This window comes from Dysidea avara, chromosome 6 (assembly GCF_963678975.1).
Source record: "Dysidea avara chromosome 6, odDysAvar1.4, whole genome shotgun sequence".
In the NCBI taxonomy this organism is placed as follows: domain Eukaryota; kingdom Metazoa; phylum Porifera; class Demospongiae; order Dictyoceratida; family Dysideidae; genus Dysidea; species Dysidea avara.
This window is the reverse complement of record NC_089277.1, coordinates 8,690,696-8,707,821: the sequence shown is the minus strand read 5'-3', so window position 1 is coordinate 8,707,821 and position 17,126 is coordinate 8,690,696. Positions and strand designations below refer to the sequence as shown.

General features: G+C 38.3%; 1 protein-coding gene across 1 annotated transcript; it reads right to left on the bottom strand.

The window, feature by feature from the left end:
- Window positions 1-9,094: 9,094 nt before the first annotated feature.
- On the bottom strand, window positions 9,095-16,933 carry LOC136258906 (palmitoyltransferase ZDHHC9-like). Its single transcript, XM_066052280.1, has 10 exons — window positions 16,726-16,933; window positions 13,842-14,008; window positions 11,737-11,892; window positions 11,375-11,400; window positions 11,088-11,199; window positions 10,933-10,981; window positions 10,771-10,873; window positions 9,723-9,826; window positions 9,608-9,674; window positions 9,095-9,504 (listed from the first exon to the last, which is right to left on the bottom strand). The coding sequence occupies exons 1-10, from the start codon at window positions 16,884-16,886 to the stop codon at window positions 9,166-9,168; spliced, it is 1,284 nt and encodes a 427-aa protein (XP_065908352.1). The 5' UTR covers window positions 16,887-16,933; the 3' UTR covers window positions 9,095-9,165.
- Between the last annotated feature and the right edge of the window lie 193 nt (window positions 16,934-17,126).

Here is a 17,126-nt window from a genome sequence, read left to right as displayed (position 1 = left end):
TTCAGTTGGTGAAGTGTTCATCACAGCTGCAGCAGCTATTGGATTAGATTCGATCAAGACAGTCAAGGAATCAAAACATCCTATGTCATCATCTTTGGCAGTTGTCATCACTAATAACACTTATTTAGAGGAACTTCGCCTGTCTGGTAATCGTTTACAACTGCACTCACCTAATTTTGCAATTTTGCAGGTTTTGAAAAGGGTTACTAACCTAAAAAGACTCAACTTGAATTGCAATAAAATTTCAAGTGAAGTAGGAGAGCATTTAGCTGATGTTATAACAAGCAATACCCACCTGGATGAGTTATCTTTGAGCCACAACAATTTACAGTTTTCTATAGATAAAATTTTGCAAACATCTCAGAAAATTGAATTTAAATTGCACCAATATATCAGGACTATCTTCAGCTGAACACTTGGCTAAAGTAATAAGAAGCAACACTTGCCTTGAAGAGTTGCATTTGGGCAATAATAATTTTCAGTCTTTAGCAGATGTAATCTTACGAGCACTACAGATAAATAATAATCTAAAAGGGCTTGATTTAAATAGCAATGGTATTTCAGGTGATGTAGGTGAGCTCTTAGTCATTGTCATAACATCTAAAGCTAATCTAAAGGATCTTTGCTTGGGTTTCAATAAATTGCAATCATCAGGTGTTGTGATTGCACAAGCTTTGCAAGTCCTTTCCACAGTAAAGATATTGCATCTAAGTGGAAATAGCATGTCAGAGAATGTTGCAAAAGAACTAACAGCTGTGATAAAATGTAACAATGGCCTAGAAGATTTACGTTTAAGTAGCAATAATTTTCAATTGTCCATTTCTTTGATTTTGCAGTCATTAACAGATAGTATGCATCTTAAAATACTTCAGTTAAGTAATAAAACTATTACAGGAGAAGCAGCAGAAACTTTAGTGTCAGCCATAGAAACCAATATTCAACTCGAAGAAGTCAGTTTACCTAACAATGGTTTTCAGGGTTGTGCTGTTGTGATCATACACGCATTAAAGAGTCTGTCAAAGCTGAAAAAGCTTAACCTGAATGACAATAAGATGTCAAGCAGCATTTCATATGGTTTGGCTGAGGTAATCACTAATAATAATTCCCTGTCTGAATTGTTAGTGTCCAACAATAATTTGCAATCTTCTGCAATAGTTATTTGTAATGCTTTGATGAGAATATCAACTTTAAAAAAGCTAAACTTTAACAATAATGGTTTGTCAGAAAATTTGGTGCAAGGTTTAGCAGATGTAATTAATTAATTATAATCCATATCTTGAAGAACTGTACTTGTCTAATAATCCTTTGCAGTCATCTGTACACATATTCCTACAAACATTACAAAGTGTTTCAAAGCTTAAAGTGCTTAATCTCAACAACATTAGCATCAAAGATGCGATGCTCAATAATGCAGCAAATTGCTTAGCACGTGTAATTAATAATAACATTTGTTTAGAAGAGCTATACTTGTCTAATTGTAATTTTCAACTATTTGCAACCAAGATTTTGGAAGCTATAAAAGAAATTTCAAGGCTTAAGAAACTGATTTGAATGGTAATAATATGACTAGGAAAGTTGCAGATATCTTGGCTGATGCTATCAAGTATAATGCTTCCTTAGAGGAACTGCATTTGTCCTACAATAACTTTAACTTTTCTGCAGTTGTGATTGTGAGAGCTTTAGCAAGACTTACTAAACTCAAGAAACTCAATTTAAATAGGAACGGCATGTCAGGACTAGTGGCGGAACACATGACAGATGTCATTAAGTACAACACTAACCTAGAAGAGTTGTTTCTGTCTAATAATGACTTGGGTTCATCCACAGTTCTGATTTTACAAGCGTTAATAAAAAAAGTTCCAAGCTTAAAGCAATATTGACCTTAAATGCACTAACATTCAGAGAATGCAGTTAAAGTCTTAGCAGAGTTTGTCCAACACAATAGCACTCTGAAGCACATACAATTAGATGCCAAGCATATGCACAGAAGATTTTTCAAAACACACTAATTTTGTTATTAGAACTGTATGCACATGTTGGTATGTATACCAATGGATTAATGTAAGAGTGATTATTATACCATGTTAGCATTTTCTATCTTGCAGATCAGCTTTGTATATAGTAAAGCTAAATTTTACAGTTTAGATGATTGTGAACTCTTCTTCCTCTGTTATTCAAGTGGTAAAACAATCCCTCCCATCGATTTGGATTTTTTAAGTAAACTGGGTAACTGTTACTTTCATTGCTAACATTTATCCCTTTCATGGGAGTAGATTAAAGTGATGCAACATTTTGATGCCATTTATCTTTGGAGGATGCTTTAGTGTGGCAGGCCTACATAAGAGGCCTGGTTTCTATTGTAAATTTCAAAAACCATAATATAGTAGTTTTAAAGTGAATGGCAATAGTATCTGTTTTGGTAGTTTCAAATACCATGCATGCATTGTGTGCGTAAAGGTTTTAGCGAATAAAATGTTCAGTCAGTTATTGTACATATGAAAGCAACAGTGCATGGGTTATATATTGTATATATCAATGACCCTATATCAAAATCTCCCATGGTACATGACTGCATGTTTTTTCTGTTCCTGGTTTTATATGTGTCCATGAATCCATTACTAAACATAATAAAATACATTACTTTTGTCACAATATTCACTATGACCTACATTACTATAGAGGTCACCACAAGTGAGTACACTGTATAATCAGTAATGAAAAAGATTTTTTGGTGTTGCAATTTCATAATTTCTGCAGTATATTTGTTCAACCATCCCTCTAGGGACCTGCAGGGAGGCAACAAGTTAGCAGGGAGTCAACAAGTTAGCAGGGAGTCAGAAACCTGAACCTGAAGACTATGCTGATTGCAGAAAAAAAATACACATGCCCAAATCTGAGCATTTTTAGGTGATGTTGCTAAAACGTATTATTGAACAGTATAGCAATTTCCACTCAACAGTGATCAGTAATATTGCAAGTTGCAACCTCTCTAATCCAAAACTCAAAGAGACATGTCAGTATATATTATATAATATGCTTATAATGTATGCACTATATACTGGGAAGCAGGGCCGCCCACAGGGGGGGGCAACTGGGGCATTTTTCCCCGGGCCCCAGCCTGAAAGGGGCCCCAGGAGGCCCCATGAAGGGCCCCCTGAATACCTGTTTAAAAGATCGATATACTCTAATAGAGCAGTCAGATCTAAATACTCTAATAGGGCAGTCACAGTATTCTTCAGAGGAGCAGTATAGCAAGCTTATAGATAAGGAGATATGGTTGGTGATGGGTAGTTATTGTCATTGCCAGCAGGTTGTGACCTTTTTTTTTTTTTTTTTTTGGTCTTCACCTTACAACTTGGGTGAAAGGCCTGCCCTGGGCCCCTTAATTTCTCTGGGCGGCCCTGCTGGGAAGTACCATGAAGTAAATGAGGTTGTTGGAATAATATAATCACTCCCTGTAAACTGTCTGTTTAGTGATATGTTTTAAATGTTATCATCATTCATTATCAGGTTATAAAGGCTGAAAGCAATTTGCAAATGCAGTCTAGCTATAGAGAAATAAACTTTCTTTTTTGTATAACTTTTGAGTTTTGATCATGACACACATGCTTCCTAGATCCAATTTAGGTCTTCCACAGATATTTTGTTAAGTCCCTACCGTAAACAGTTCCAGGGTTTAAATGGCTTCACAGCCATACTATGCAAAAATGTTTCGACAGCCATGTAGCTATCAAGACACACGATAGTGTGTCGTGCGGCCCAAGAAGCCGGCGCGCCACACCGTGAGTATATTAACAGGAAGAAAGAAAACGCAATTTTCACACCTATGTAGCTCTGTGATCCCTTATCCGATTGGCACCAAATTTGCTAGAGACGTGCCGCCCAGTTAGGGGAGTCTACATACCAAATTTGAAGAAAATCGCTCCAGCCATTTCCGAGATACGAGCGAACAAAATTTCGTTTTAATTTCTTCGTTTTTTTTCTTCTTCTTCATCTTCTTCATTTCGCACACTTCGCAAAATTCGCCATAAAACACGAATGCGTGCTCGGATTGGGCTGAAATTTGGCACACTTAAAGGGCTCATTAAGGTGGATCTCCGTACCAACTTTGGTAGGAATCTGATGAACATTCACGGAGTTATGACCGATTATTTGCGTAAAATAAGGTCGAAGGTCTGTCACGCCTACAGGGTAAACCCCTTGGAGGAATCAGTTGAAAATTGATATGTAGATGGAGCAACCATCGTAGGAGTGCCTTTTTGTGGTTTGAAAGGAATCGAGATAAAGACCATGGAGATATGACACAAAACCCAACCTGTGTCAAAATTACGCGATCGATTTTTATGAATAAAAAAATTATTAGTTTTCGTGTCTACCAGACAAACCGCTTAGAGCAACGAGCTGAAAATCTGTATGTAGCTGGAATAATCATCATAGAAAGTTCTTGCAGTAGTACAGAAGAATCGGATTACAAATCACTGAGTTATGATTCGAAAGGCAACTACGTGCAGCAAATGCGAGATCGAGATACTCTAATAGAACAGTCACCCTAATAAAGCATTCAGTTGCATGTATAATTTACTCAGTTATATTACATTGCAAGTTATTCTGTAGGGAATTCAGCTACAAACAAGTCACCCTGTAGTCAGATCAGCTAGAAGAAGGTACCTAATAGAGAGTTCATCTACAAAGAAGCCATCATGTAGAGAGTTCAGCTAAAATAAATCACCCTGTAGAGAATTCAGCTACAAACAAATTGCCCTGTAGAGAGATCAGCTAGAAGAAGTTACCTTGTAGAGAGTTCAGTTACAAAGAAACAATCATGCAAAGAGTTTGCTGCAAACAAATCGCCCAGTAGAAAGTTCCGCTATGAACAGATCCACTATAGAGAGTTCAGTTAGAAACAAGTCATCCTGTAGATAGATCAGCTAGAAGAAGTCACTTTGTAGAGAGTTCGGCTACAAAGAAACCACCATGTAAGAGAGTTCAGTTGCAAACAAACCACTCTGTACAGACTTCAGCTACGAAAAGATCACCCTGTAGAGAGATCAGCTAGAAACAAGTCATCCTGTAGAGAGTTAAGCTAGAAGAAGTTACATTGTAGAGAGTTCAGCTACAAAGAAACCACCATGTAAGAGAGTTCAGCTGCAAACAAATCACCTGTAGAGAGTTCAGCTAGGAACAAGTCACCCTGTACAGAGATCAGCTAGAAACAAGTCATCCTGTAGAGAGTTCAGCTAGAAGAAGTTGTATTGTAGAAAGTTCAGCTACAAAGAAACTACCATGTAGAGAGTTCAGCTGCAAACAAATCGCCCTGTAGAGAATTCAGTTACAACAAATCACCCTGTAGAGAGTGCAGCTAGAAACAAGTCACCCTGTAGAGAGATCAGCTAGAAACAAGTCACCTGTAGAGAGTTCAGCTAGAAGAAATTACATTGTAGAGAGTTCAGCAGCAAACAAATTGCCCTGTAGAGAATTCAGCTACAGACAAATCACCTTCTAGAAAGATCAGCTAGAAGAAGTTACCTTGTAGAGAGTTCAGCTACAAACAAATCACCCTGTAGAGAGTTCAGCTAGAAACAAGTCACCCTGTAGAGAGATCAGCTAGAAACAAGTCACCATGTAGAGAGTTCAGCTAGAAGAAGTTACATTGTAGAAAGTTCAGCTACAAAGAAACTACCATGTACAGAGTTCAGCTGCAAACAAATTGCCCCGTAGAGAGATCAGCTAGAAGAAGTTACATTGTAGAGAGTTCAGCTACAAAGAAACTACCATGTAGAGAGTTCAGCTGCAAACAAATTGCCCTGTAGAGAATTCAGCTACAAACAAATCACCCTGTAGAGAGTTCAGCTAGAAACAAGTCACCCTGTAGAGAGTTCAGCTAGAAGAAGTTACATTGTAGAGAGTTCAGCTACAAAGAAACTACCATGTACAGAGTTCAGCTGCAAACAAATTGCCCTGTAGAGAGATCAGCTATAGAAGAAGTTGCATTGTAGAGAGTTCAGCTACAAAGAAACTACCATGTACAGAGTTCAGCTGCAAACAAATTGCCCTGTAGAGAGATCAGCTAGAAGAAGTTACATTGTAGAGAGTTCAGCTACAAAGAAACTACCATGTAGAGAGTTCAGCTGCAAACAAATTGCCCTGTAGAGAATTCAGCTACAAACAAATCACCCTGTAGAGAGTTCAGTTAGAAACAAGTCACCCTGTAGAGAGTTCAGCTAGAAGAAGTTACATTGTAGAGAGTTCAGCTACAAAGAAACTACCATGTACAGAGTTCAGCTGCAAACAAATTGCCCTGTAGAGAGATCAGCTATAGAAGAAGTTGCATTGTAGAGAGTTCAGCTACAAAGAAACTACCATGTACAGAGTTCAGCTGCAAACAAATTGCCCTGTAGAGAGATCAGCTATAAGAAGTTACATTGTAGAGAGTTCAGCTACAAAGAAACTACCATGTAGAGAGTTCAGCTGCAAACAAATTGCCCTGTAGAGAATTCAGCTACAAACAAATCACCCTGTAGAGAGTTCAGTTAGAAACAAGTCACCCTGTAGAGAGTTCAGCTAGAAGAAGTTACATTGTAGAGAGTTCAGCTACAAAGAAACTACCATGTACAGAGTTCAGCTGCAAACAAATTGCCCTGTAGAGAGATCAGCTATAGAAGAAGTTGCATTGTAGAGAGTTCAGCTACAAAGAAACTACCATGTACAGAGTTCAGCTGCAAACAAATTGCCCTGTAGAGAGATCAGCTATAAGAAGTTACATTGTAGAGAGTTCAGCTACAAAGAAACTACCATGTAGAGAGTTCAGCTGCAAACAAATTGCCCTGTAGAGAATTCAGCTAAAAACAAATCACCTGTAGAGAGTTCAGCTAGAAGAAGTTACATTGTAGAGAGTTCAGCTACAAAGAGACTACCATGTACAGAGTTCACCTGCATACAAATTGCCCTGTAGAGAGATCAGCTAGAAGAAGTTACATTGTAGAGAGTTCAGCTACAAAGAAACTACCATGTAGAGAGTTCAGCTGCAAACAAATTTCCCTGTAGAGAATTCAGCTACAAACAAATCACCCTGTAGAGAGTTCAGCTAGAAACAAGTCACCCTGTAGAGAGTTCAGCTAGAAGAAGTTACATTGTAGAGAGTTCAGCTACAAAGAAACTACCATGTAGAGAGTTCAGCTGCAAACAAATTGCCCTGTAGAGAATTCAGCTACAAGCAAATCACCCAGTAGAAAGATCAGCTAGAAGAAGTTACCTTGTAGAGAATTCAGCTACAAACAAATCACCCTGTAGAGAGTTCAGCTAGAAACAAGTTACACTGTAGAGAGATCAGCTAGAAACAAGTCACCCTGTAGAGAGTTCAGCTAGAAGAAGTTACATTGTAGAGAGTTCAGCTACAAAGAAACTACCATGTTGAGAGTTCAGCTGCAAAGAAATTGCCCTGTAGAGAATTCAGCTACAAACAAATCACCCTGTAGAAAGATCAGCTAGAAGAAGTTACCTTGTAGAGAATTCAGCTACAAACAAATCACCCTGTAGAGAGTTCAGCTAGAAACAAGTCACCCTGTAGAGAGATCAGCTAGAAACAAGCCACCCTTAGAGAGTTCAGCTAGAAGAAGTTACATTGTAGAGAGTTCAGCAGTTTAGCTGCAAACAAATCACCCTGTAGAGAATTCAGCTACAAACAAATTACCCTGTAGAAAGATCAGCTAGAAGAAGTTACCTTGTAGAGAGTTCAGCTACAAACAAATCACCCTGTAGAGAGTTCAGCTACAAACAAGTCATCCGGTAGAGAGATCAGCTAGAAGGATCACCTTGCAGAGAGGTCAGCTACAAAGAAATCACCCTGCTTCATCTTTTCTTCTTCCTGTAGTAAAGAAAAAATGACAGGTTAAAAATCCCTAAAGCCGGCCATAGGCCGGCTTTGGGGTATACAAATACAAAAAGAAGTGAAATCTAATCCAAAACAGCCAAGCTGTAAAAAAAGAGTGCGGCCCTGAGAAAGGCTATGGTGAAAAAAGATGTGAAATCCAAGGTGGCGGCCAAGAAATGGCTGTGATGGTAGGTTAATGGTAAAAATTTTAATAACAACAATTCAGGTGAATTTGGTGCCGCTTGGTCTTGGCACAAAATTCACTTGAATTGTCGTTATTAAAATTTTTACCATTAACCTACCATCACAGCCATTTCTTGGCCGCCACCTTGGATTTCACATCTTTTTTCACCATAGCCTTTCTCAGGGCCGCACTCTTTTTTTACAGCTTGGCTGTTTTGGATTAGATAGTCATTAACAAGAAACAAGGGCTCAGGTGAGCACGAACCATATTATGAATAGGAGGGTAAGTCCTCATAAAGATAAGTACATAGATGTCATAGCTATGGCATATATACTACTATTATGTACTATAGCTACTTTCACACCTTGGTATGGTTGTGATTCAATAATACTATAGTAATAACTGTACAACTCTGATAAGGTGGCTTTGGGCTAGTTGTAAGTCAGACCACAAACCAGTAGCCATTCAAAGTATATGTATGTGTTTATTTTAAGTACCATTAAGTTTGATCTACAATCTATCTATACGCTATCAAACTACACTAACAGAATAATAGGTTGCAACAAAAGATAGCTAGTTATTTTTATTTGCAATGATTAACCTTACCATTACACAATTAGAATCACTATTGTTATCTTATTGTACATTAGTGCTTATTAACACTATCACAACATAATTCAGTCCATAAAGCCTTTTTATAACTGACTTGAGACAAACTAGCTAGCTAGCAGGTCACTCATCCAACTACAACATCGATATCACAGAACTGGTAATAATCAAAAAACCTCTATTCAGTGAAGGTGCAATGTTCAAACAAAATTTCAAATGTTCAGACATAGGCATAATCCATTTGCATTCACCTGATCATAGATCTACACCACAACACATTCTTGTCCAAAATTCACCACATACTGAACATGTTTGTACTCTTAACTACATTGAAGACATTTACAGTTATGAAGGCTCAGAAGTGCATGCATCTTGTAGTGAACATGACCCTAGTTTTAAAGTTCGTTTGTGCAAAAACATTTTCCAAGAGCTTTAAAATGCAATAATTATTTTTATTATCATCATTATACAACTAAATTACAAAAAATACTTTAAAAATCACTCATGATAACAACTTTTGTGTGTCCTCATCATTGTCATCTAATGTGCTGGTTTGTTGTTGTAACATGTTAACATCACCCCCACTGTTGCTGTCGTGAAGAACACTATCTAATGTCAAAGGATGAACTTCAAATTCTTGTTGACTGGATTGTGGTTCAGTTGGTGAAATGTTCATCACAGCTGCAGCAGCTATTGGATCAGATTCGATCAAGACAGTCAAGGAATCAGAACGTCCTATGTCATCATCTTCGTTGGTGTCATCCATCCATGCACCCACTGTTGCTGAAGAGCCAGGGAGATCATTCCTTGTCTCATCTTCATCACTGGTTGTTGGTAATGGCTGAAAGAAAATAAACATGGCGTCTATATGTTGCTTGCTTGCACGCATGCACATGTGCACATGTGCACACACACACACCACTACATACAAAGGGTTCACTTACACTTGTAGTCGTCCCATAGTCTGCAAGAACATCTTCATCTCGTACAAAGCCTCGGGCATTGATCAAACTATAAACTACAAGTAACCTATTTGTCCACATGACAATATTTCATTACCTGGGTTGTAGTGGTCCACACAAAGTAGACAAGAAATTCTTAATAATGTTTCCCCTTGTGTATGGATTAGTACCACCTTGTGATCCACTGAATGTCTTCTTGATCTGTGTAAGATAAATCATAGCGTAAAAGGGAGCACACATACAAGTGTATTATGGGTCATAGATAGCTTCAAAGCCAATTATTTTGGTACTGACTGCATTAAATCAGTGGATTACATCAGCGTTGAAACCGGGTCGGGTCATCCGGGTCAGACCCGGTTTACAATTTATCCGGGTCTGACCCGGATTGGATCACGTGAGAAACGAAATTGTTCGTTTGACGACGTGGAACTTATAAACGCTATTGCGTAGCTCTTTCGTGAGCCACGCCCACTTATCGCATTACCAACATATGCGAATCGAACGCTTAAAATGTAGACTCGTTCGCTCGCCCGAGACTAGCCAAAACACGTCTCAGCTTTAATTAATCTGGGTCACATCCGGGTCAAATCTGGGTCAGTGGGTCATCCGGGTCAGCAGTAGTGACCCGGTTTCAACGTTGGATTACATACAACTTGTGGCGTCAGTGTTGTAGAATTTCTACAAACATGGCAAGTAATGTAGCTCTCTAGTCACCAAATAATAATTATGCCATCATCAAAAAGGGAGAGAAATCTGCCAGACAGTCACTAGCACAAAAGCATTAACACAAGTTAAAAGTTAAATGCCAAACTTTGTCAGTGGTTAATGTTTTCAGACTGCGATGCAAAAACGTTCAGTTACTACATCTGAACTATACAATAGAACCTCAAACACCAGTGTTCCCAGACAATGGTATAAGTACTCTTAAAAATTCCTCCATACAAAAAAATGCTGGACGGAATGTAGTAAGGAATGTAGATGGAAAAGGCAAAACAGATTCAGCCAGATACAACATGCAGTACACATCTACTGCTGAAAATCGAAATATTCTAATTAAACATTCGTCTCATAGTGTTATATGAGGGATCAGAGTTTACTACAGTAAACATTTCCACCGAATCACTTCTCATACATATTTTACTAACATCTTCATTGGTCGTTTTCATGTTGGCAATCAGGCAAGTGTGGAATCCAACCAATCCAGATACAGATAATAGTGTGAGACCACAAATGGCAAACTCAATTACGCTAGAAAACATATAGTCAAGGAACACATACAAGATTGTTGATCAAACATTGAAGGATACGATGCAGGATAGTTCTTGAGAGCTTCTGTAATATCATCATCTTTAGCATCTAATGAGATTAAAGTGATATATTACTCCATATAGGAGAGTAGTTAGAACATGTGTCTTCCTGTAGGATACGTACATACATATGTAGTTCTATCTACAACACTCACTCAGTACTATTGTAGCAACATTACATCCAGCCACATAGACAGCAGTAAATCCAATCATCACAAGAAACATGTAGAAATAACGATAGTTACGTTTGGCCACACAATTGCCAACCTACAAACAGCAGACAACAAGGTCACTTTACAAACAACTAACCACCTCCTTCTCACTATCACAAAGGTCACATGGTGGCAATAAGACTGAGACACTAAGACATTGCATAGATGCACACACACAACACACACACTTGCACACGCACGCACGCACGCACACACACAATTATGCTCACCCATGGACAGTGATGATCAAAGTGTTCTAAACAAATAAAGTGAACATATTCAACTCAAGCATATACTGCACAAAGTAACAGTGTGCAAGTACACATAATTAATAGGCATACATACATACATGTGTAAATACATTAGTATTCAAGTACTGTAAATGCTACAGCTGTAGAGCTCATACAAAAGCATACAGAATGGCCTGAAATAATGTAAGAGTGTATCCAAAGACTGTGAGAATCTTCCCTTAATATTGCTATGCATGGACAAGAGTATGATTTGATAAGCAAGTGGCTTCCACCAAATATCACATACATAACAAATCCATTTACTTCCTATGGTACAGTTATAATACGAGCCTCCAACTCACCTACACAATTGTTACATATTCCACAATGAGTAGCTCGTGGTGGCCGGAACAAGTTACACGTGACACAGAACTTTAGTTTCACCTCCAGGCCATTTACAACTACTGTCTTGTAGCGAGCTGGAGTTCCCACAAACCCTTGAGCACCACTGATTGGATCTAGACGGTGTGTAACAACAACGTTAATGAGAAGATGTATAGGAATACAAGCCACATAATGTACTAATGATACTAATGGCTGGTGGCAACGAACACAATCATATTTGAAGTATAAGCTATGTGAGGTACACACCTGACTGCTTTATTAGAGTAGCTAATCTATAAAAGTACAGTGGTCCCTTATTATGTGAACTCATTGGGCTCCGAGTGCATTCAGATAATCAAAGAGTTCGGATAAATGAAACCCATTCATTTATATACAGACTTACAGAGTCCTGTTAAAATAATGGTATGTACACTTTAGACAAAATACTCTAATAGAACATTCATTTCTACCCTTTGGATCATCAGTTAATTGAACTGGAGGGAACACTGTATTCTGACATTGAATAGCCTGTCCATGTGTTCCTATCATGGAATGGAAAACACCACTTTGAAAGAAGCAAGAAAGTCTTCAGCGTAGACTAAGTTTTTTGGTCTTAGACTCTATACAGAACAGATTTTATGCAACAAGCAATACACAAGCAACCACAATCTTTTATCCTTTACGGCTTCACATAAATAAATGGACTTATTCAGACTGCTTTCACTCAAAAACATACTTAGAAATAACACACACACACGTACTGATGCACTAAACAAACCACCCATAAATAGATACCTTTGTGCTGCAAACAAACAGGAATGGAACACAATAAATCCACAAAGCACGTTCCTGTAGTATAATAATGTACAAAGACACCTACTTGTTGTCATACTCGTGTGACATATTGTAAATCCATTGGCATACATAGAATTAGCAGAAAATATACAGTAAATGTTATTTCCCTCAACATCTGAAAAACAGCATCATTACAAAATATTCAAAAGATGGCTAGCACTGGAAATGTATTAACCTCTTCACACTTCTTTAGTACGTAAGGAATGATTTCCGACCAAACATGGTCTTGTCCATGATTGGGTATGTGGCTAAGCAAACTATCTTTGAGCACTTGGAAGACTGTGTAGCAATACATTATTGGCAACACCAAAGATGGAAATTATACATCTATGATGAAGGATGATGCATATAAAATGTAAACCCACAACTTGTTTTTACATAAAGTTTAACACAGTTAATAGGAGAAAGCAGCACCACGGGTGGGCTTTAATTAGCACTAGCGCATGCATGGAGAGTGGCAGTGAAGTCTAATACACGTGCTGTCACTTACTGGAAAATTGAGTATTTGAGTGATGGCTGAAGACAATGTGTAATAGGACATGGGGAAGGAGAAGGAACAGGGCAACGGGATGGTGGAACCATTTTCAAATGAGCAGATGGCCGCTATTCGCACCTTCATCCAACAAATCCATACTTCGACATCTTCTGACTCTCACCCTAGTACGGGCAAAGAACAAGATCGGGTTGTCAAGCGGGTTGTTAAGCGCATGTATCTATTAAGCGCATATTATTTGTTAAGTGCATACACATTTCTTGCAATTAACCATGGATGATAAGTGCACATGGCAAAATGTGACAAAAGAAAGCAAGAAAAGCTGAAAGTACTGAAAAAATAATTGTCTACTCAAGTGCCAACGTCTCTCTTGAGGTCTCCCTTCGCTATGTATACAGCAAATCAGCCATCTGGATAGTGGTAGCTAATCTTGTTTACCACGAAGGATTTCACCCAAAAATGGAGTCAAATATCCTTGCACACTGGTGTGGCGACTGGAACGGCGACTGGAACAAACTATTAACTACTCTCACAACATAGTGATTCTGTGTCACACACTTACCACAATTATTTATTAGGCATATGCACCTAACAGATAGTATGATTTTAACAAAAAGTGTTCTCTGAAAATTATAAGCGCAAGCACTCAACAACTCGACTTTACGGTATCAAGTTATTCTTCATCACATACAGTACATCATCTACAATACTTACTGTACATTACTTAGTACTCACCTGGAGTGGATAATTTGATGAAGTAGTTAGCTTCAGTTTGTGATGCTCGAGGTACTATCCCAGGGTCAATACAGCCAGTACGCAGTAGAAATGCCACACAATAGAATAATAATAATACTCCAATTATTGGAAATATTGGGTTAACCTCTTTAGCAAGGTAACGAGCACTGCAAGGAACAAACACGTTTTCACTATATCTGTGTACCAAGAAGATTTTAACTACATTATATAGTATAGGGTCACAAAGTAGCCTGTTAGCACACACTACATACGCAACTGGATTTGACAAAACCAGGCTTCCACACACATCCAATTATTTGAATTTAACCGCTTGTAACTTGACCACTCAGCACATTATTGAACTCCAAATTTCACACAATCCTTTCATTGCATTATATAACAACAGGTCAGAATTTGAAAGTGATAACTTACTCCTACATTGAGTTATGGTCCTTCAAAGTCACAGATCTGGTCGCCTGGTTTTGTCAAATCCGGTCACATACATGCATAAGGATAGCAAGACAATTGGGATACCTCAATAGCCAAAACACTTTTAGCTGGTCCTCATGTCATACAAATACATGTACCATTGTAGTCATTAAACTATTAATGAAAATCTCTTACAGGTGAACAAAAAAAACTTTAGTGATATCATGAGTTACAAAAGGTTAATTTGTAATGGGCCTAGCTAGATTATCCCCCTTGAAAGTAGGTACATGGCAAATTTCACCTCACCATTCACTGAAAGTTTGCTCACCTGACTTGACGTAACATGCACATGCATGCACGCACACACGCACATACACACAAATGTTAGACATTGCTGTAGTCAATGTTTAAAGACAACTTACTGCAAATGTAGAGGACTGGGACACACAAGAAAGGAAGGTATACTTTACATGTATAACAATATGTGAGAAGGCACCTGTCACCTTATCCAGTCATACACACTAATATCAGTACAAAAAATTAACTGTATTAATACGACGCATGTGTGCTCCTTTGCATATGTTCTGATAATGCATAGCTATACAACTCTTCACATTCGGTCAGGTAGAAAGTTTCAAAATGGAGAAGGAAGCCAGTGGTAAGCTCAAGGGCAAAGGAGGACACATTATCAAACATTAAAGAAAGTTCAATCCATTCAACCCCCAACAATTCAGTGTTGATACAAAGTACATGTATACTAATCAATAAATTACAGCTCTCAGAAACCTTTGTCCAAAACTTTGTGTGGCTTTCCTAGCTAACCCACACTATGAATACTTCTCCTGAAATGTGGCAAAAGAACTTGCCAAGTACCATGTTTGGTTGTGCAATATCACACAAATTAATGGCAATACATCATGGGGGGTTCTACGAGTGGAGGGTATAGCTGGAATTGCTTTCAGCGTGAACAAACTATCATAGGAATTCAAACAGATAAGATCTTCAGGTATACAAATGACAAGAAGTCAAGACAAATTCTGGGTATGTGTAACTCATACTTAACCCTTAAACAGAACTTTGTGTTTACACAATACAGGCGTGTACAGCAACATTAGTTATCTTAACTCCTACAGCCGAAAACTACACATTGGTTGAACGTCTGTTCACTGGACTACTTTAAGAAGTTTAAATGCACACTGTATCTGCAGTCGCTTACTTGTTATGAAGTGATGAACAACAGCCACTCGAGTTTCAAATTCTTGCCACGTGTCTAATTTTGATTGTGGGATGAATCACATATCTATGCTAATAGAAAATTTAATGGCGAAGCAAACAGAACTTGTCGCAAGTTAATAGGAGTAACCACCATTGGGTTTTGTCTCGTCCTCGTAGACCCATTCTCCGGGATGGCGCTTATCGATTAGAGATTATAAGCGCCCCCTCCGAAAGAGTCTGGTGAAATGGCCATACCATTTTTGTCCGAGAAATCGCCAACTCTGGCGAGTGATAATTGGTGTTTAGTAACTACACAAGAGGTGACAATTTGAGGTAAGCTTTGCTTTTGTTAAGTCTGTGCTGCGCAGCCATAAAATGATAAATATGTAGCATGGAAGACCCTCCTTATAACTCCAGGAGGCCCCAAGCAAGCAAATATGGCAATCAATGTCTATCTTTCTTTAATCATAAGAGAGAGCAAAATCACTACAACCACAACTGTGACATACAGAGAATCTATCAAATATTAGAATACACAATTTTTATATTCTAGTTACAACATTGACCTAAGTGTAATGTTTATTGTTTGTCACATTAATCAAAGCTCTTGTTACAAGCTACTGACATCATCACAAATATTATTTAATAGTTACCTTTTGTAAAATCTTGTGTAAGTATTAAACACCAATTATCACTCACCAGAGTTGGGGATTTCTCGGACAAAAATGGTATGGGCATTTCACCAGACCCTTTCGGAGGGGACGCTTATAATCTCTAATCGATAAGCGCCACCCCGGAGAATGGGTCTGCGAAGACGAGATTACATTGGGATGTGGATAAAGGTACATAAGTTTCCTTACCAAAAAGGTACTTACAAAGCTAGTTGTGGCCCCACCATTTAGCGCTAGGGTAAACCCTTGGTAGAATTTTAAAATTGTGTAGCCATAGGACATAAGTTACAGCACTTTCTGCAAGTTTTCTGGACTAAGTTATGTGGGTTTAAAGGTTAAAGTGCTTACATGTATCTTTTTGCTTTGATTAATATCACCAGACAATATATGATGTCAAATATGGCTAACAGACTGCAAGCAGTGTATCACGGGGTAAGTAGATAAAACGAAACAGTGCGTGAAAATTCCACCAATAATTTCGAGGATAAATTCTGCAGATTGACGAATGCTAATTCTAACACAGAAATACAACTTACTACAGAAGTACAACACAATATGTAGGGACTTACTCGAAAGCAAAAAACAATACGGCTACAATGGCTATCAATATCAACACGAAAAACAGTACACCCGCTTGTTTTGCGGTCATGAACCGTCCATCGAAGTAGAAGGAATTATTACCAGGCCACTTCTTCCACCTTCTCTGCACCATTGGTAAATACTTAATCATTAGGAATGGTTCATACTCCAATTAAAGAGCAGTAAATCGAAATAAAGCGCACCCACTGTACCCATGTAATCGGGTTGCATGTAATGGAGAAAGAAAATGAAAGGGTCAGTGAAGGGGCTTCACATACCACTCGGATAATCGGTTATAGTTTGGCTGGAGGATTGTTTGGATTTGTGTGTGCGGTGGTACCAGCCAGATTGGGTATATCGCGCATCAAAAGATTCTCCTTGATCCCCAAAT

Bases quoted from the DNA above. Each gene is read 5' to 3' on its own strand.
- LOC136258906 (XM_066052280.1), bottom strand. From the start codon at position 16,886: ATGATTAAGTATTTACCAATGGTGCAGAGAAGGTGGAAGAAGTGGCCT. The intron at 14,009-16,725 runs GTAAGTCCCTAC...TGTTCCTTGCAG, and splicing joins GTATTGTTTTTTGCTTTCGA to TGCTCGTTACCTTGCTAAAG. The intron at 10,874-10,932 runs GTATCCTTCAAT...TATGTTTTCTAG, and splicing joins CTCAAGAACTATCCTGCATC to CGTAATTGAGTTTGCCATTT.